At 37.9% G+C, this 21,021-nt stretch overlaps 1 protein-coding gene across 2 annotated transcripts in view; it reads left to right on the forward strand.

Moving 5' to 3' along the window:
• LOC131143927 (uncharacterized) overlaps nucleotides 1-20,783 on the forward strand; it is a 34,077-nt gene extending 13,294 nt beyond the window's left edge. Inside the window, exons 7-13 of one of the 2 annotated variants that reach the window (XM_058092284.1) lie at nucleotides 8,876-8,943; nucleotides 17,335-17,567; nucleotides 17,869-17,967; nucleotides 18,084-18,229; nucleotides 18,508-18,615; nucleotides 19,155-19,243; nucleotides 19,912-20,783. In XM_058092284.1, the coding sequence (XP_057948267.1) occupies nucleotides 8,876-8,943; nucleotides 17,335-17,567; nucleotides 17,869-17,967; nucleotides 18,084-18,229; nucleotides 18,508-18,615; nucleotides 19,155-19,243; nucleotides 19,912-20,434 (1,266 nt within the window). In that variant the 3' untranslated portion in view covers nucleotides 20,435-20,783. Of the gene's footprint in view, nucleotides 1-8,875; nucleotides 8,944-17,326; nucleotides 17,568-17,868; nucleotides 17,968-18,083; nucleotides 18,230-18,507; nucleotides 18,616-19,154; nucleotides 19,244-19,911 lie in introns of both variants that reach the window. The other variant, XM_058092289.1, reaches the window with a different exon arrangement.
• Nucleotides 20,784-21,021: the final 238 nt, after the last annotated feature.

Genomic DNA, 21,021 nt, shown 5'->3' on the forward strand with positions numbered 1-21,021 from the left:
ATTATGGAAGACACTGCCCTAAAAAAGGTTGCTTTTTTTACCCTTGAAGCGCTCATGTTAATATTTTGACCTTGGACAACTTGCAGAGAAGGGGGTTCTTCATTGCCATCAGATGCACCCTCTGCATGGTTGAGGATGAACCAGTTGACCATACACTTCTCCATTGCCCCTGGACTAGAAATATTTGGAATGTGGCTTTGCTCTTATCGGACAAAGGTGGGTTACTGCTAAATCTGTGGGAGGGGAACTCTGGGCCTGGAGAGGGATTTGGTCAACGAAGGAAAAGATGAAGGCTTTGTCTCTCATTCCTCTTGCAATTTTCTGGTGTGCCTGGAAAGAGAGGAGCAGCAGGGTTTTCAAAAATTCAATCTTGACGCTTCAGTTCAGCAAAGAGTAGTGATTTACTGCAGTTACTAGTTGACATAGTGGACTGGTGGCGAATGAGTTTAATGTAATTTTGGTTTCTGCGAAACCCTACAGGGTGATTAACTTCTTGTACTTCGGGTTGGCATCCCCTTGATGCCCTTTAATGCGTACCTTTTTTACTGATAAAAAAAATAATAGAACTAGACTCATAAATGAACTTCGTTAATAATAATCTTGGACTCTGGAAAGCACCCACTTGACTAGACAATAATAGTCACATCTAGCTAACAATAGTTGATAAATATTATTGCAACTAACAAGGCAAAGAGTGGACTGACTTCTAGAGAACATTAACCAATGCTTCACTAATTCAGCATTGCATTGCTACCCTCTTGTTAGAAGAAACTTGCCTTTGCGCGAATTGCCATCTTTAATGGTTCACAGATCTTGGCATCACTTGACATAAGCTCTTACTTGCTTATCTAGTACTTCCCATGATTGGGCTTTTCTTTCCACATGTTAGAAATCAAAATTGGTACTTATATATATATTTTCATGATTGCATAAATTGGCGGCAAAGGATTCATGTGGTTGGCCCCACCTAGTGGGACTTAAGGCTTGGTTCGTTGTCATTGTTGTTGTTGATTTCCCTGCATCCCCATTGCCTTTTTCGCCATATCTTCTCTTTTGTAAGTAATAGTTAGGGCTGTGCAAAAATCAATTTAAATTTATTAAATTGACCAAGCTGAATCAATTCAGTGCACTCGGCTCGGTTAGATAAATAAAATGGTTCAGTTTGGTGCCAAAAGTTATGAATGAAATTTTATTCAGTTCGACTTGGTTTTATTAGACAAGAACCAAACCAACAAAACTTTCTCCTTTCTTTAGAACAATCTCAAATTGCTAGTTCCTTTTTGATCTTTCCCCATCACAGCACTACTTGTCTGCACCAATAGTATCGCCACACATACTGTGATAGAGCAACGTCTAATAGCTCACTATGAACCGCAACCACTAACTTGATTCAAATTGCATCCTAGCCTTATGGGGATGCAAGCTGGCTGATCTGATGCATCAAGCATCAACCCCAGCTCTACCACTGTACATCCTTAACCTTAATCCATCACCACAAGAAGATCAATTTGATGAATTGATGAAGAAGACAATATATAAATGAGTTATAAAAGGAAAGCAAGGGAAATGGGAGAGGAGAGCTGATTGGCTCATCTGTGCACCTCGATCATCTCTATCAGATAAGATTTGAGAGATTGGGCATTCATAGAAATGAAGAGAGAACATCAAGTATTTTGCTAGAGAAACCTTTGGTTTATAACTTTGGTTTGTTCAGTTTCTTAAAGTTTTGGACCGACTATTTTAGTTGGTATGGTTTCGGTTTTGTATGAAAAGTTTGGTTAGTTTGGTCCATGCTTGAGTTGAACAAAAAAAAAAAAAACCTCTATTAATTTTTTGGCTGAACCAACTTGTTGCACACCCTTACTAACAGTTCTAAAAATTTTCCCTATTAGGACTTGTTGAGATTTTGATTAAATAAATGACCTAATTTGAGGACAGGTCTCTCCCTCTCTTTATAATACAAATTAAATACATGATATTAACCATAATACCCTTACTAACTCTCATAATTAACATACTAACACAATAATAATGCTAGAAAATGAAAATAACCTTTAACACTCCCCTTCAAGCTGGAGCATAAATATTGTATGCTCCTAGCTTGTTATAAATAAATTAAACACGAGCACCCCCCAAAGTTTTGGTAAATAAATCAGCAAGCTCCATATCAAACTTCACATAAGTGGTAGTAATGAGCTTTTGCACAAGTTTCTCTCGAACAAAATGGCACCCAACTTCAATGTGTTTCTTTTGCTCATGAAAGTTCGAGTTGGAGGCAATATGAAGAGTAGCTTGATTATCACACATCAACTCCATAAATTGAGAATGTGGAAAACCTAATTCTTCGAACATGTTCTTTAACCAAACAAGTTCACAAGTAGTGTGTGCCAGAGCTCTATATTTTGATTCAGCACTTGACTTGGCAATCACATATTGTTTCTTACTCTTCTAAGAAACCAAATTACCACCAACCAAGATATAGTATCCGGTTGTGGATCTTCGATTGAAAGGCGATCCGGCCTAATATGCATCTGTATATCCTTGAATAAAAGTATGACTTGAATCTCAATTTAAAAGACCTCTCCTAGGTGTAGCTTTGGGATATCTCAAGATGCAGATTACTATGTACCAGTGACTTGCCCTCAGAGAATCCATAAATTGACTCATAACTCTTGTTGCAAAAGATATGTCTAGTCGAGTTACTATGCTAATTCAACTTTCCAAGAAGTCTCTAGTATCGTCTAAAGATTAGGTAACATATCACCTATATCTGACACTAACTTGCGGTTAGGATCTGTGGGGGTTCAACCGGTTTGGATTCCAATAGTCCAATTTCATCTAACAGATCAAGAACATACATTCTCTATGACAAAATAGTTCCCTTACGAGATCTAGATACTTCTATACCCAAGAAGTATTTCAATGGTACCAAATCTTTGATTTTGAAACGTAGTTTGTAGAAAATGTTTAAGACTCTAAATACCTTTATCATTATCACTTGTAATAACAATATCATCCACAAACACAACGAGAAGGATCCTACCTGATGAAGTATGATGATAAAACACAAAGTGATCCACTAAACACTATCAGAGACCAAACTCAAGTACTACAATACTGAATCGACAAAACCATGCTTTGGGAGATTATTTTAAACCATATAGTGCCTTCTTGGCTAACACACTAAGCTTGACTCCATCTAAATAACAAACCCAGGTGGTTGCTCCATATAGACCTCCTCAAGATCACCATGCAAGAAGGCATTCTTAACATTTAACTGATACAGAGGCCAGTGACAAGTGGTAGGCAAGGAGATGAACAGACATCCTGATGTAAGTTTGTAACTGGAGAAACAGTGTTAGAATAATCCAAACCATATAATTGAGTATACCTTTTAGCAACAAGACATACCTTTAGACGAGCCATAGAATCATCAGGATTGACTTTCATAGTGTATACCTAGAGACAAGCAACTACAAACTTGTCAAGGAAGAGATATCAAGTCCCAAGTACCATTGTCCTGTGAAGCATTCAACTTAGGCATTCCTCCACCAGAGTGGGCCAAGGCTTTCTAAACAGATTTAGGAAGGACAACGGATGATAAAGTAGTAACAAAACAATACTAGGAGGGTAATAAGAAGTCATAGTAGACATGGTTGGAAATGGGATGTTGTATACATGTGCGTTTACCTTTTAGGACAGCAATGAGAGGATCAACATTGTGGGAAATATGATCATTAGATGAGGAAACCAAAGGTGTGGTAGTAGAAGCTAGAGGGCACTCTATTCCTTGGAGTGGCCATCGTGAATACGCTGTCAAATTAGGACGATCAAGATGATGAGAAGGACTCAAGCTACATGGAGACATATGTGGTTAATTGGGCAAGGACAATAAACTAAATTTGGAAGATTACGCAGAAGAAGAGACTCATTGAGATCAAAGCACTCGGGGACTGAGTGTAGTAAGGTGTAGACTCAAAGAAGGTAACATCTACAGAAACAAAGAAGTGATTCAATGTAGGACTATAACAACAATATCCCTTTTGAGTATATGAGTAGGCCTAGAAAGACACATTTTGTAGCATGAGGATCCGACTTATCCACCCCTGGAGTTAGTCGATGAACAAGGACATAACCTGAATATATTAGGAGGTAGACATAATAGAGGTGAATTAGGAAAGATAATGGAGTAGGGAATTTTACCACTAAGTATAGAGGATGACATCTTGTTGATAAGATAGCAAGATGTAAGTAAAATATCACTCTAAAACACTTTTAGGTACATGCATTTGATAAAGTATGGTGTGAGTGATTTCAAGAACGTTTATTTTTCCTCTCTGCAACCCCATTTTTACGAGGAGCATGAGAACAAGATGATTGATGAAAAATACCAAACCGAGTCATATAAGTAGTGAATTGAGTACCAAAATACTCTTTAGCATTATCACTCCGAAGTATTCAAACTCGCAAATCAAATTGAGTCTTTATTTCGAACAAAAGGGACAAAATATATGAAATAACTCAGAATGATCTTTTATTGAATACAACCAAGTCATCCTTGAATAATCATCTCCAAAGGTTACAAAGTACTAGAAACCCAACTTGGACACAATTCTATTGTGGCCCAAAACATCATAATGGACTAACATGAAAGGGCTTGCAGCCTGTTTATTGACTTAGTAAGCAAAAGAGACACGATGATGCTTTCCTAACTAATAAGAGTCACAATCAAGATTAGACATAGAACTCAAATAAGGAACTAGACATTTCATCTTGTCCAATGAAGGATAACCAAGGCAACAATGAATTTGGAGAGATGTGGCAGCAATAGTGTAGACGGTAGAAGGAGATAGCGGCTCAAAATGATAAAGTCCTCCAGCTTCATGCCCTCCATCAATCGTCTTCCTCATCTTCAAATCCTGAATAATCACATAATCAGGGAAGAACGTTATTGAACAATTCATACATTTAGTAATCTTGCTAACATACATTAGATTAAAGAAAACTTATAATATGCAAAACCGAAGGAAGAGAAATGGAAGAAGTGGGATTTACAGTCCCAATTCCCTTGGTGGCAGTGCTGGATCCATCATTAAGAGTAGCATAGAATAAATTTAGAGGATATTGAAGAGCAAAGAAAAAGTTAGGTAAACCTGTGATTTACAGTCCCAATTCCCTTTGGTTCTTGCATGTACCCTGGTCCTTTTCAATTATGTACACTTCATGAAACCCTTATTTACTGCATTCCTCGTGTAAAACAGTGGGCATTCTTGGGATTTCATTTTGTGAAGAATCTTAATGAGAGAGACATTTAGTGAGCTTGCCATGCTTCCTGATTAATGCAGTTGATTCTTTTCATTTCTAGTTGGTGAGTGATGAAATAGTTTGTAGTTAGATTCTTGGGAATATTCTTGCAAGTGTTTCTTTTCTCGTTCAGTTCATGATCCTAATGCTTTTGCTTTTGCTTTTGCCTTTTATTCTTCAATTTGGATGTTCAAAAGGTAAAATTTCTTCAAAGATAAAGGCTTTTACTTAGACTGTAATCCTTGGGAAAGTCAATACTAATGACTTGGTCCAGAAACAAGGACCTAACAAGCCCAAGTCACTTGATGTTCGTATCAATTGCTTTAAGGGTGGGGTGACTTGCTTACATTTGTTTTTACGCCATCCCTTCAATTGAGGTTTTGGAATAATTTGTTTGGTGTTTTTGGTGACAATTGAGTTTGCCCTTCTTTGGAAGCTTTCTGCATTTTTATGTTTAAGGGATTAAGGGGAAGAAGAGGAAAGATTTGTGGTAATGCTCAGTTATTGCTATCATATGGTGAGATTTGGCTGAGGAGAAATTTCAGAATTTTAGGGATGTGGCCACTTATCTTAACTTGTTTTGGAGTAGAGTGGTGTTTCTTGTGTCACTGTGATGTTCATTTCCTTTTGCACATACCTCTAGATTATTCATAGTGGGATTGGATTGCCTTGCTTCATTAGAGATGTCTTGTAATTATTTGCTTTTTCTGTCTAGCTGTTTTCTTTTAATCAGATGGGATCTTGTTCTCATTTTTATTTTCCTCTTTGTTGTCGTCTTTCTTTCTCTAAAACAATTCTTTTTTTACCCCCCCCCCCCCCAAAAAAAAACAAATAAAAATCTGCCGTTTGATTCTTTCCATAGGAATCCTTTTCTCAGAGGGGTGCCTTTATCAATCTTCCCTTTTACTGTCTGGTATAGTGGTATTACAATTCTATCCTGTTATAGAAACTTTTGACATAAAAACAAATGCCAATGATGTCAAACAATGTCAGATGGGATGCTCATCTTTTTATTTTTTTGGGTTGTATTTCATTGAATGATTTAGTATTACTTGTTAGTAATATTTCGTTTTCCATTGCTTTCTGTACCCTTTTTATTCTTGATGGTACCTTTTCAACTTTACTCAGCCATGTCATTGCCAAAATTGGCTCTTTTACATTAGATGCATGCATGATTGATCTGTCATGCCATAAAGAGAGATAGGTAATCGTACTTGAGAAGACATATTATAATACTATATTGATGTCCAAATTTTTTAGATGATGATATGAATGTGGTAACTGTGAGGTTTATAAAGGCGAGTTAGGGTGACTAACACCTGCCGGCTGCCTACAAATTCATAATTTAAGGGGTCGTGTGGTATCACTGTAAAAAATTACAGAAACAAAACTAGAAGCAAAAACCAAAAATTAGCAATAGAAACTAAAAATTAGAAATTAGCAACCTGTTTGGTTAATATTTATAATACTAAAACAAATTAAAAACTTAACTAAACAATGCTCATTTTTGTTTTTAAATCGAATGATATTATAAGAATATGATTAAAATAATAAAATTGTAAAATAATACACATTTAGAAAATACTATAATAAAAATAAAATTATTATAGTTATTTTATTTAATTTGTAGAGACCCGGAAAATAATTATAATAAAAATAATAAAGAAAAGAGAAAAGTTGGTTTGGCACAGGACCAAACTGTTGACAAATTGGGAGTCTCTGAAAAATCGTCGACGATTTTAGCAAGTTCAAAAAGATTCTTGACGGTTTTGAGTAATCGTGGCTCAATAACGGTAAAATGGTGAAAAATTGGAGGGTTAAAAACCCAAACCGTTGACGGTTTGGGAAACCATTGATGGTTTTGTCTGGCAGTAGCTTGAATATAAAGCATCCTGCTCATTTTTATTAAGGAAATCAAATCTCTCTCTCTCTCTTACAAGGGCTGCGGCCAGCTCTCACTCAATTTCTTGCTCGATTTCAGTTCGAATCAACTAATAAACGTGATTTCGGGATCCCGGTGACGATTCTCTGTAGTTTAACCGGAGTATTTCGTAAATCGGGCATATCATGCACCACTCCAAATCTAGGGGGTAAGGAAGTTATTTTTGAAGTTTAGTAAATTATTGGAAATATGGGGGCTTAGGAAAGTTGAATGGCGGTTATTCTGGGGTTAGGTTGACTGGATTAGGGTTTATGAATATAGAGATTTTGCGCATACGCCGCAGGTTTGGATTAGGATCCATGCGGGCTTTTCTTAAGGAATCAGGTAAGAGGATAGATTAAGTCAGGTATTTTCAGAAAATTCACCAATTAATTCATAGTATTTATTTATAGAAATGATATATATAATTTTTCAGAATATTCAGGTTTATGGGAACTCTATTTATGATTTAAGTCATGTTTTGGAAAACTCTGATGTTTGAACTGAGGAAACCCTAGAAACAGGTTCAATATTATTTTTCAGCAATAATATGCTTTTACCAGACAGATAGTATAATACAAAGTAGCACTCACTTGTGTGGCATAAGTATAAATATTTTACTGCAAATATTGGCATGTCATAATATTTTATGAATACACAGAACATGCATGATTTAATAACGATTTTTAGGAAAACTATAAACAATACAGAAATTATTATATTTTCAGTATATTGTGATATTTCAGTCGGCTCAGATGCCGTGACTAGAGATATTTATAATAGTTGATTCTGAAATATTATTATGACAGACATGATATGACAATTTAATTCCGTTCCCTGATATGATAGACTTTGCATGAATGATTGGAAATTGTGAAAATACTTGCATTGTTAGAGTATGTGTGGAAAAAGGTCCTTGGGGACGGTGATATGTAACGCCTCGGTAATGAATTATGGGAGAAAGGTCTCGGGGGACGGCGATACGTAATGTTCCGATGACGATTATTAAGAAAGACAAAGGGGGATGGTGATACGTAATGTCCCGATGACAATTATTGAGAAAGGCAAAGAGGGACGGTGATACGTAATGCCTCGATGATGAATTATAGAAAAGGTCTCGGGGGACGGCGATACGTAAGGTCCCGATGATGATTACAAAAAAGGTTTCGGGGGACGGCGATACGTAACGCCCCAATGACGATTATTGAGAAAGGCAACAAGGGACGGCGATACGTAAAACCCTGATCCTCGGGACTTAGCCCAAGGGCTTGTTGATGTGAGGGATGGCGATACGTAACACCTTACAGCGAGTGCCCAACATGTGTAGCTGGATTGAGGGACGACGATATGTAATGCCTCAATCACAGCGTATGAGAACTATGAATGGATCATGTAGAGTGTAGACGATTTTTATGTATACAAAAATTTATTATTATACTGTATGCTTATGTTGAGTAATTAAATATGAATTACCAGATTTATAAGTATAAGCACAGATTTTTCCTGACTTTTGAGATACAGTTAAATATGTTATAGTTAATTATGTACAATATATGATTATAACACAATAGAACTCATGTGCCACACACTGATGTTAATTTATCCTGCTTACTGAGAGGTGTCTCACCCCAGAAAATTTAAACATTTCAGGAAACCAGGGCAAAGGAGCGGAGCGAGCTTCGAGGTAGAGGAGGTTTTAGTACTACGCTAGTTGCAGGGTAAGTGCTTGAGTTGGGGAATGGATTTTGGGTGTCCCTAGGATATTTATGGTTCTTTTTGGGAATGTATATGTGTATTTATGGATACAATAGAACTTTGGTATTGTATACAAGGTTTGGGTATTTCATGTTTTTCGCTGCATAAATAGCATGTATGTATGGACAGGTATTTCCTGGTACCCATTCTGGGTCCGGGTTGATTTTGTTATTATGATATGGTATCAAAGTTTATTATTATGTGGAAAAAGAATTTATATAGCCAGAATTTTGGGGTCGTCACAATTGTGGTATCAGAGCCTAGGTTGCTAGGTTCTGTAGACTTTAGTGCACAGCGAAAAACAATACCAGAGTATATGAATAGCTCTTGAAGAGGGTAGGAAATGGATAGATCAGAATTTTAGTGAGTCAATGTGGGAAGTTAAGATGAGAATTTGGGGTTTTGGTTCCGCAGTCTGAAGGCAGGAATTTCGTGGTGGTTCTTTTGATTTTTCTGAAATGACGATTTTAGGAAAACTATGGTAAATTATCGTCGGGTTTTGATCCTAAATTACAAAATTGAATCTTAAATTGAGAATAAGGACGTTAGGTTAATTGGTGATGTGAGATTTTTAGTTAGATTAATGTATTAGTCATGTTATGAAGTTAGGATTCTAAGATTATGTTGTTTTGTTTTTAGGATGGACCTTGGGAATGACAATATGAATGTTGGTGGTGGTAATGAGGTAGGGCCTTCCGATGTAGGCGGCAGTGACTCCAATGCAGTCCTGTGCAGTGTTGCTCATCAGGTTATGGCTGAGATAGCAAGGAGTTCTAGGGAGCAGGGATGCCTGTCAGGGGACCAGGGCTGCACGATCCAACAGTTTACTGGTGTGAATCCTCCGTCCTTTTCAGGGAGTGCAGCCCCGATTGTGGTAAAGAACTTGGTATAGGAAATGGAAAAAACACTGACTATACTACGCTGCACTGACGAGCAGAAAGTATTGTATGCCACATATAGATTGACAGGGGAGGCCGAATGTTGGTGGTCTGCTGTGAGACTCTTGGAGGAGCAGAGACCGGTACCTATAGTCATGACCTGGAGCCGATTTAAGGAGATGTTCTTCAACCGATATTTCTCCGCCACCACTAGAGAAGCTAAAGTGGAGGAGTTCTTGAACCTGACCTAGGGGCATCTGACAGTTCAGCAGTATGCGGCAAAGTTTGTTGAGCTGTCCTGCTTTACCTCGTACATAGTCTCAGATGAGGCAAAAAAGGCAAGAAAATTTGAGGGATGCTTGAGGCAAGAAATTTATGAATAGGTGGTAGTTTTGAAAGTACAAGATTTTGCAGAATTAGTGGATAGGGCCACTATATTAGAGGCGAGCAGGCAAAGGGGTGTAGAGCTAGAGGAAGAGACCCACACCTCCTGGATTTCAGGCGAGTTCTAGCCAGGGCCCATGGAGGTGAGGCAGATTCAGCGGGGGACAGAGACAAGAGATTGGAAGCCGTGAGTTTCAGGGCGAGCAGACTTACCTTATTTGCCTGATATGTGGCAGGAGGCATGCGGGAGAGTGCCAAGGGGGAAGGCCTGTTTGCTATCAATGTAGTAGATCGGGACACTTGGTACGAGACTGTTGTGCACAATCGAGCAATGCTCCCGTTCCCAGACCATTTTGGGGAAACATTCAGGCACCCTGAGGCGGCTAGCAGAGGAATACCATGCAGGTGCGGGTCTATGCATTGGCACCAGGAGATGCTAAGGCGGTTGGTGATGTGATGACAGGTACTATTAATATGCTTTCGATTAAAGCTATTGTTTTATTTGATTCAGGGGCCACACTCTTTTGTGTTTATAGGGTACGTCAAGTTATGTGGAGCAGAAACTCAGTTGTTAGACACTGAGTTATCAGTAGCTACACCGACAGGATCAGTAGTGAGGTGTCAAAGGATATTTAAAGGGTATCCAGTGGATATTCAGGGGAGAGTGCTATCAGCTGACCTCGTAGTGTTAGATATGCATGAGTTTGATATGATTTTAGGAATGGATTGGCTAGTCGCTAATTTCGCCAGCATCGATTGTCATCAGAAAGAGGTGGTATTTAGACCTCCTGGAGAGCAGAAGTTCAGATTTGTGGGGTCGACTGTGCCCTCCTCGTCATAGATAGTGTCAGCTATTCAAGCGAGGAGGCTACTTCTGGACGGATGTCAGGGGTACATAGCCTGTGTAAAGGAGATACCAGAGAAAGAATTGAAACTTATCGATATTCTAGTAGTGAAAGAATTTTCAGATGTGTTTCCAGAGGAGCTAGCTGGATTACCCCCTGATCGTGAGATTGAATTTGTTGTTGATTTGCTTCCAAGGATGGCACTGATTTTTAAAGCTCCATGCAGAATGACTCCAGCAGAGTTAAGAGAGTTAAAAGAATAGTTGCATAAATTATTAGATAAATGATTTATCAGACGTAGTGTATCGCTTTGGGGAGCGCTAGTTCTATTTGCAAAGAAGAAAGATGGGACGATGAGGATGTGTATCGATTATAGGGAGATAAATAAAGTAACAGTTAAGAATAAGTATTCTCTTCCTTGTATTGATGACTTATTTGATCAGCTCCATGGGACACGGGTTTATTACTTATTCGATCAGCTCCATGGGACAGGGGTTTACTCAAAGATTGATCTATGATTTGGGTGCCATCAAGGTAGAGGATGTCCCCAAGACAACGTTTTGGACTCGGTAGGAGTTTTCGGTCATGCTTTTCGGATTAACCAATGCTCCTACGGTGTTTATGGATCTAATGAATAGGGTTTTCCATGAATACCTGGACCAGTTTGTAGTGGTTTTCATTGATGATATTCTGATCTATTTGAGGAGTCTAGAGGAGCATGAGAAACACTTAAGGCGGGTGCTTCAAATACTCAGAAAAAGGAAACTGTACGCTAAATTCAAGAAATGTGAATTCTAGCTGAAGGAAGCTACATTTCTTGGACATGTGATCTCAGGAGATAATATTTCGGTATATCTAAGCAAGATATAAGTGGTAGTGAATTGGGCGAGACCGAGGAATGTTTAGGAGATTAGAAGTTTCTTAGGACTAAAGGGATATTATCGCCGGTTCGTAAAGGAATTTTTTAGGCTATTAGGGCCTCTGACACAGCCAATCAGGAAGAATGTTAAGTTTGAATGGAATGACGATTGTGAGTAGAGTTTCAAGGAATTGAAGCAGCTGCTCGTCACTGCACGGGCTTTGACCATTCCATTAGGAGATGGTGGATTTGTAATCTACAGTGATGCGTCGCAGAAGGGGCTCAGATGTGTGCTAATGCAGCAGGGAAAAGTTGTAACCTATGCTTCTCGTCAACTTAGAGAGTACGAGAAGAACTACCCTACGCATGATTTAGAGTTGGCAACAGTGGTGTACGCATGAAAGATTTAGAGGCATTATCTGTATGGTAGGAAGTGTGAGATATTTACCGATCACAAAAATTTAAAATATTTCTTCACGCAGAAGGACTTAAATATGAGACAAAGGAGGTGACTTGAGCTGATTAAAGACTATGACTGTACTATCAGTTACCACCCAGGGAAGGCTAATGTGGTAGTTGATGCGTTGAGCTGTAAATCAAGGTGCGCATCTGTATCAGCAATAGTAACTGCACCTCAGATTAGGATGGATTTAGAAAGACTTGGTCTAGAACTGTAGAGGGTAATCATCAGACATTAGTTGCTCATTTGGTACTTCAGCTGACTTTGTTGGAGATAATTAAGATTGCGCAGATGCAAGATGCATAATTAGTAAAGATGAGAGATAGAGTGCAGAGTAGACAGGAAGTTGATTTTAATATTTTAGATAACGGAGCTCTGAGGTTTTGTTGTAGGTTGTGTGTACTCGATGATGTCGAAGTTAGAAAGACCATTTTAGAAGAGGTGCACTGTTCCCTGTATACAGTACATCTAGGAAGTACGAAAATGTACAGGGATTTGCGGTTATCCTTCTGGTGGAGCAATATGAAGAGAGAAATTGCTGAATACGTGGAATAGTGTTTGACATGCTAGTAGGTGAAGGCAGAGCATCAAAGATCGGCAGGACCATTGCAACCACTTCACATCCTTGAATGAAAGTGGGAGCATATTTTTGTAGACTTCGTATCGGGGTTACCGACGGCACTTCATGGACAGGACGTCATTTGGGTAGTCGTTGATAGATTGATGAAGATTGTCCATTTTCTTCCCATCAGAGTTAACTACTCGATGGGTAGATTGACAAAGTTGTATGTACAAGAAATAGTTAGACTGCATGGAGTGCTTGTGTCCATCATTTCTGAGCGGGATCCACGTTCACGTCTTAGTTTTGGAAAAGCTTACAGAGCGCTTTGGGATCCCAGTTGACTTATAGCACGACTTTTCATCCTTAGAGTTGATAGAAAAGTTATGCAGATACTCGTCGACGAGCGCTGGAATTTGATGTGGGTGATAATGTGTTCTTAAAAATTATGCCGATGAAAGGAGTAATAAGATATAGGAAGAAGGGTAAACTTAGCCCTAGGTGTATTGAGCTGTTTGAGATATTGGAAAGAGTTGGTCCAGTTGCCTACAGGTTAGTGTTACCCCCAGCACTATCCAGAATCCATGATGTATTTCATATGTCCATGTTAAAGAAATACATTCCAAATCCATCTCACATAATAAGTTGTGAAGGACTGGAGATTGGTGAGACCTTATCTTATGATGAAATACCAGTTTAGATCTTAGATCATAAAGAGCAGGAATTACACACCAAGAGAATCCCACTAGTTAAAGTACTCTGGTGGAATCATGCAATTGAGGAAGCCTCGTGGGAGTTAGACGAGGAAATGCATCAGAAGCACTCACATTTATTTAGTGGGGTCCAGCATTAGCTAGGAAAGAAAGGTAATGGTTCATATAAGAATGCATTATATGTAAGTAGATTTTTGTGCAGGTTAATTAGTTGAATGTAATAGTTTTCTGTTTTGGTTGGTTTTAGGAGAGTTTTGATTTGGTTATTGTAATCTCCCATAACCGTATATGTAACCACGGTATTCCTAAGCCATAATTAAGGGTAATTAATAAAATTTTAGCGTTTTTCTTTAAGATTGGTGCAGTGCAAGATGACAAATTTCGAGGACGAAATTTTTATAAGGAGGGAAGAATGTAGAGATCCGGAAAAAAATAATAATAAAAATAATAATGAAAAGGGAAAAGTTGGTTTGGTACAGGACCAAACCGTCAACGGATTGAGAGTCTCTCGAAAACTGTTGATGGTTTTGAGTGCGTAGGGTCTTGTGAGTCCAAACTGTCGATGGTTTTAGCAAGTTCAAAAAAACCGTCGACGGTTTTGAGTAATCGCGGCTCAGTAATGGTAAAACGGTGAAAAATGGAAGGGTTAAATATAAACCGTCAACGGTTTTGTCTGGCAGTAGCTTGAATATAAAGCATCCTGCAGCTCATTTCTATTAAGGAATTCAACTCTCTCTCTCTCTCTCTCACAAGGGCTGTGGCCAGTTCTCTCTCACTCAATTTCCTACTCGATTTCAACCCGAATCAACTGATAAACGTGATTTCGGAATCCCCGCAGCGATTTTCTGCAATTTAACCGGAGTAATTTCGTAAATCGGGCGTTTCAGGCACCACTCCAAAATCAGGGTAAGGAAGTTATTTTTGAAGTTTAGTAAATTATTGCAAATATGTGGGCTTAGGAAAGTTGAATGTTGGTTATTCTGGGGTTAAGCTGTCTGGATTAGGGTTTATGAATATAGGGATTTTGTATGTACGCCGCAGGTGTGGATTAGGATCCCTGCGGGCTTTTCTTTAGGAATTAGGTAAGGGGATAGATTAAGTCAGGTATTTTCAGAAAATTCACCGATTAATTCATAGTGTTTATTTACAAAAATGATATATATAATTTTTTAGAATATTTAGGTTTATGGGAACTCTTTTTATGATTTAAAGTTATGTTTTGGAAAATTCTGATGTTTGAACTAAGGAAACTTTAGAAACAGGTTCAATATTATTTTTCAGACAAAATATGCTTTTACCAGACAGATAGTATATTATAGAGTAACACTCACTTTTGTGACATGAGTATAAATATTTTACTGCAAATATTGGCATGTTAGAATATTTTATGAATACGCTGAACATACATGATTTAATAACGATTTTTATGAAAACTATAAACAATATAGAAATTATTATATTTTCAGTATGTTGTGATATTTCAGTCTGCCTAGATGCCGTGACTCGAGATATTTATAACAGTTGATTTAAAAATATTATTATGACAGATATGATATGATAGCTTAATTCCGTTCCCTGATATGATAGACTTTGCGTGAATGATTGGAAATTGTAAAAATACGGGCATTGTTAGAGTATGTGTGGAAAAACGTCCCAGGGGACGATGATACGTAATGCCCCGATAATGAATTACAGGAAAAAGGTCTTAGGGGACGGCGATACGTAATGCCCTAATGACGATTATTGAGAAAGGCAAAGGGGGACAGCAATACGTAACGCCTCGATGACGATTATTGAGAAAGGCAGAGGGGGACGGCGATACATAACGCCCCGATGACGATTATTGAGAAAGGAAAAGGGGGACGGCGATACGTAACGCTCCGGTGATGAATTACAGAAAAGGTCTTGGGGGACGGTGATACGTAATGCCCTGATGACAATTATTGAGAAAGGCAAAGGGGGACGGCGATACATAACGCCCCGATCCTCGAGACTTAACCCGAGGGCTTGCCGATGTGAGGGATGATGATATGTAACGCCTCACAACGAGTGCCCAACGTGTGTAGCTGGATTGAGGGACGGCAATACGTAACGCTTCAATCTCAGCGTATGAGAATTGTGAATGGATCATGTAGAATGTAGACGATTTTCATGTATACAAATTTTTCCTGACTTATCAGATTCAGTTAAATATGTTACAGTTAATTATGTACAGTATATGATTATAACACAATAGAACTCATGTGCCATACACTAATGTTAACCTATCCTACTTACTGAGAGGTGTCTCATCCCAGAAAATTTTAGCATTTCAGGAAACCCAGACAGACGAGCAGAGCGAGCTTCGAGGTAGAGGAGGTTTTAGTACTACCCTAATTGCAGGGTAAGTGCTTGAGTTGGGGAATGGATTTTGGGGGTGTCCCTAGGATATTTATGGTTCTTTTTCGGGATGTATATGTGTATTTATGGATACAGTAGAACTCTAGTATTGTATATAAGGTTTGGGTATTTCATGTTTTCCACTGCATAAATAGCATGTATGTATGGATAGGTATTCCCTGGTACCCATTCTGGGTCCAGGTTGATTTTGTTATTATGATATGGTATCAAAGTTTATTATTATGTGGAAAAAGAAAATTATACAGCCAGAATTTTTGGGTCATTACATAATTGTTATACTTTCAAAACTTACTTTACAATGAAAATTTTATTAGACATGACGATTGAAAAATATTAAAATTATATTGTAATTGGATTTATTATTTTTTTAAAATTTATGTATATTTTTGTTTTAATTATATTTAAATTCATATGATCATTTTATTTTTATTTTAGTTTAAAAATGTATAAAATAAATGATTTAATCCAAAAGAACTATTTATGGATATTAATATTTTTGGGAACTAGTTATCAAAATAACTAAAAGCCATAAATTTTGTTTTAAAGTTTTTTTCACAAACAATTGAAAACCAACAATGGAAATGGAAAACTGACAACATAAACAAACACATTTTTTATAAATTTTTTTTTACTATGCAAAAATAGAAAATAGAAAATAGCAACGATGCCAAACAGGCTATAATTTTTTAATCCCATGAAAACAGCAACGATACCAATGATACCAAAAGGTTATGTATACTAGTTTATGCTTTTGTTGAGTGAATGACTTTATCAACCAAGTTTCTTCTTCAAGAGAGAGAGAGGGGGGTGGTGGGGTAACAGATTTCTGATGACCAACCATGCCAGTGTAATGATTGGTTGCTACTTTTTTCTGTGTGACATGGGTATGTGCACGTGCATGTGCCCCCTATTGTAAAATCTAGGGCAATACTGCTATTAAATAGGCCATTTTTCGAAAAACTCTATATTGTTAGCCTTGTTCTTACATTTATCTTTTAATTTGGTCCAAAAATTTTTCATGAAAAGAAATTTACCCTGTCGTCATTTGGTAAATAGTGATATGTACAACTGTCATGGTGCTCTCACATCATTCATGCATTAGGGGAAAATGGTTTGTGCCATTTTGCAGCTGCTCATCAGGCTATACATTGTTTCAATAAGTATGCTTGCATATATAAATTTATTATTTTCATGGTTTATGGGCTGTACAGCTCATATCAAAACCATAACTGGGATTACCACTTGTAGACATGCAGGTGTCATGGCGTTCCGCTAGATGATGTCACGAAAAAGAGCAAGGGGTCTCCTTCTTGTCCTGTCACAGGTCGTGGTCTGGGAACATTTGATTTGATTGAAAATTCTGTTAAGATTGGAGAACAATCAATCCTCTTTCTGCCCTCTTTCCAGAGCTGTATGAAGCTCCAGCAATTTTATTCATCCATTTCCTTTAATATTATTGAGAGGATTAATCTGAGCTCTCTAAGTGAAGGTAAGTCTCAAGCTTAAACCCAGTACTTTTTGATAGAAAATTTTTTGATATTATCTTCAGCTTGTTTCTATTCTCTTTTTAGAAAATGCCTTTATGATTTAAGTGGTTGGGGAGTTCTCCTGGGATGTGATTGAATGCTGCTTAATGTGTTGTAGCCCATGTTAAAATGCCTTCGGACGTGGCATGCTGGGAATAACTTTGTTGGGCCACATAATTGTTGTTGCTGTATTATTTATTTTTTTAGTGAACATGTGTTTGTCACGTATTTATAATCAACCCCCTTTTTGGTATCTTAAAACAGGTGTCCTTATTGGGACTTCCCATTTTGTAACTCCATCAGATTATCATGAGATAGAGGCCTCTTTCGATGAAATTGACAAGTTCGAGTTAAATACTCAACGTGCGTGGAACACCTCTTGAATTTTGGTTTGCAATTGATTTGTTTTTTGTTTTGATGTCATTTCATCAAGAATTATGTGTTTCCTCCATCTCCTTAGCTGGGCTATAATTTGGCAGTTTTCAAAGGGCTCTGTTGTGCACTACATTCCCTGGACCAAGGGTTGATATGCTCCTCAAATTGTAATGTAGAAACTATGATGGATGCCCCCTTTCACTGTTATTATGTTCTTCAGCCTTCAGACAAAGGCCTATTGCTTCTTAGGGTAAAAACTCAAGCCTCACATTTATGGCCAAGAGATAATGATTGATCACATGTATTTTCCTTAAATGCTTTATTGTGTTTCACTCTTTAGTTCTCATCTTAGTTTTCCATACCGTGTGCTTTCCTGGTCCCTGTCATAAGCAGCTGTATTGTGCATTGGGCCTGCTGTTGCACACTGTTTTTTCAGAGTGCCAAGCACGGCAAACTAGTTTATCCTCGCTGCCTGTATTTCTTTTGCCTCTTTATCTTTAAAGTAACCAATTATTGTCAAACTTGCAGCGGCTTGCAGGATCAGAGGAATTCTTACCTGTTCCCAACATTAATCATATAACTGATACTACGGTAACCAAGGAGATTGAGGAGTCAGTTCAAGCCTCTTTACTGATGGTTAGATTTTTTTTATTGTGCCGTTGCTTTCGTATTTCGGCAGTCTCACCTGTCTTGTCATCTGATTCAAATTTCCTCTCTAATTGTCTAAGCTATAAAGTGAATGAAGCCTGATGCCAATAAGCTAAATTTCTTATGCTATAGGCACCCATCGAGGAATTAGGAATTACATTGTAGGAAAGCAGATCTTTTTTTGTGATTCTTTGACAAAACGGAGTTTTTGATTGGATGTAGCCATAGGATTTTGTTTGTGCATTTACAGCTCTTGAATGAGCATTCTATAGGAGTTGGACATTTTTTGGCCACAAATTATTGAATCTCACACTAATGGTTTTTTCTCAGTGTTGTATAATTGTTAATGTGGGAATAACTTCTGGGTAGGAATTTATGCTTTATACTTGATCTCTTTAAAAGTTGGCACCTTTCCACAGGTAGTATTTTTACCAAATGAAAATGAATGGACTGTTCTATTTGCAGCATTTTTGTTTTTGATGCAACGCCAAACCAACACAAGATTTTCACGTTTTTTCTTTTCCCAGATGGAATTGAGAGATTACAATCCGCTTCTGCATGAGAGAGGCTTCCATCAAAAGCTAGACTTATTGGTGAAAAATAGCCTGCAGTTCAGGTAATTATTATCTCCGTCTACCTTGAGCATTCATAAAGTATATCCTGAAAACCCTCAAAGCTAGTGCAAACTAGTTTATGAGAGAGGGTCCTTTTCTGGGTTGGCTTCACTGATTATTACAGCAAGTGTGTTTCATGATAAAGGAAAACGGGAGCTGTTGACTTTATTAATGGAAAATATGCTTTATGATCCTTCCTGCCAAATGAGGGTTCTAGGGAAGCTCTAAGCATTGCTATTCGCCTATCAATTTGGCAAGCTATATGGTTGTTGAAATATTGCCAAGCTTAGTAATATTGCCAAATTTTGACAGACTTGCCCTTAGCGTCTTCTTAGAGAACAGTAGCAATCTATGTTGTGTAAATTGAGAAAGAGGTGCACTTGAGGATTGGTCGAGTATATTTTCATTTTATTTTGCATAGCATTTGCAAGGTGTTCAATTACTAGTGTTTTAACAGTCTATTTCAACACATTTTAAGAGGATCCTATCCAGGATTTCGTGGCAAATTCAGGATTCTTTCTCACTAAAATACATGGTAAAAGGATATAATATTTAGATGAATTGTGAAATGTGAAATGTGAAATGTGAAATTAAATGGGAACAGTTAGGGCATTTGGCTGTGCAGGATGGATGAAAGTTGAGACATTAAATTCTAGCATGAATGTTCCAGGTCATTGCCTTACAAAGAGACAACCTTGGAGTTGAACTCACCCCAACCCCAACCAGACTCTTTCGAAGTGTCTGTGCTGTCAAAGTCGGCAATAGATCTTGTTGTCAAAGAAGATGAAATCACACAATTGGAACACGCAGCCAAAGAAAACAGGCCTACTGAACGGATCACAGAAGAATGGGAGCAGTTAGTGGTCCCCAAGATACATTCTCCCAACTGTGATTTGAAACCCAAGTTGGAGCAATTGGTTCTATCACCACCAGATGGTAATAAGAAGCTAGGTGTGAAAACTTCAAGGATATTGGAGAGGCTGGAGGCACCACTGAGACAACTGAAACCGAAGTTAGCTTCGCCCCTCGTCACAAGCAGCAGTGTCACCACAGATGCAAGCATGCTAACAAAGAAGCCCTCCGTCCCATTCCAGCCCATTCATATTCATGTGGAAGACCAGGGCCCTACTATTCCTAGTAGCCAGCCAATGAAACCCAATTTCCGGATGCTGAAAAGGAAACGCATATCATAGAGCTTGGAGGTGTTTTGTTAGAAAGGTCCAGTAATAGATTGGATTGCTTTGCAAGAAATGCTTACATGCTATGGGGATCGTGCCACTTCTATTGAAATTATGTCGCTGTTGTCGGACTATACAAGGATGCATGATGCAGTTTGGTTTTAATAGAGGTGATTGCTAGTCCTATGGTACCTAAGCTTTTCTTTGTTCCTGCATTAAACATTTTCAGCATTTCTGTGCAATGTTGTATGCATATGACTTACATAAACCTTGCCCCTTGTTATTTTAATGTAGTCTTAAGAACACTTGTCTAGTCTGGAAACATACAGTAAGGAACCAATTGTGTTTCTGCAGATGGAGCAAAGAGGACTTGAACTTGTGTGGACCTTGCCCACCCCATACCCAATAGACCCCTAGGGATGAGTAGCCATTTCTAAGAAATAAGTACGACAAAAGCAATCACTATTTTAAAGGGAGTGATTGCAAAAGCTATCAAAATTCATGAGGATGCTAAATTTTATATTTCAGTAACCTTTGTATGGATAGATTATACTTGAAATAGTACAAGTTATTTTCTCTTTCTATATTAAATTATATATATA

This window comes from Malania oleifera, chromosome 1 (assembly GCF_029873635.1).
Source record: "Malania oleifera isolate guangnan ecotype guangnan chromosome 1, ASM2987363v1, whole genome shotgun sequence".
In the NCBI taxonomy this organism is placed as follows: Eukaryota; Viridiplantae; Streptophyta; class Magnoliopsida; order Santalales; family Ximeniaceae; genus Malania; species Malania oleifera.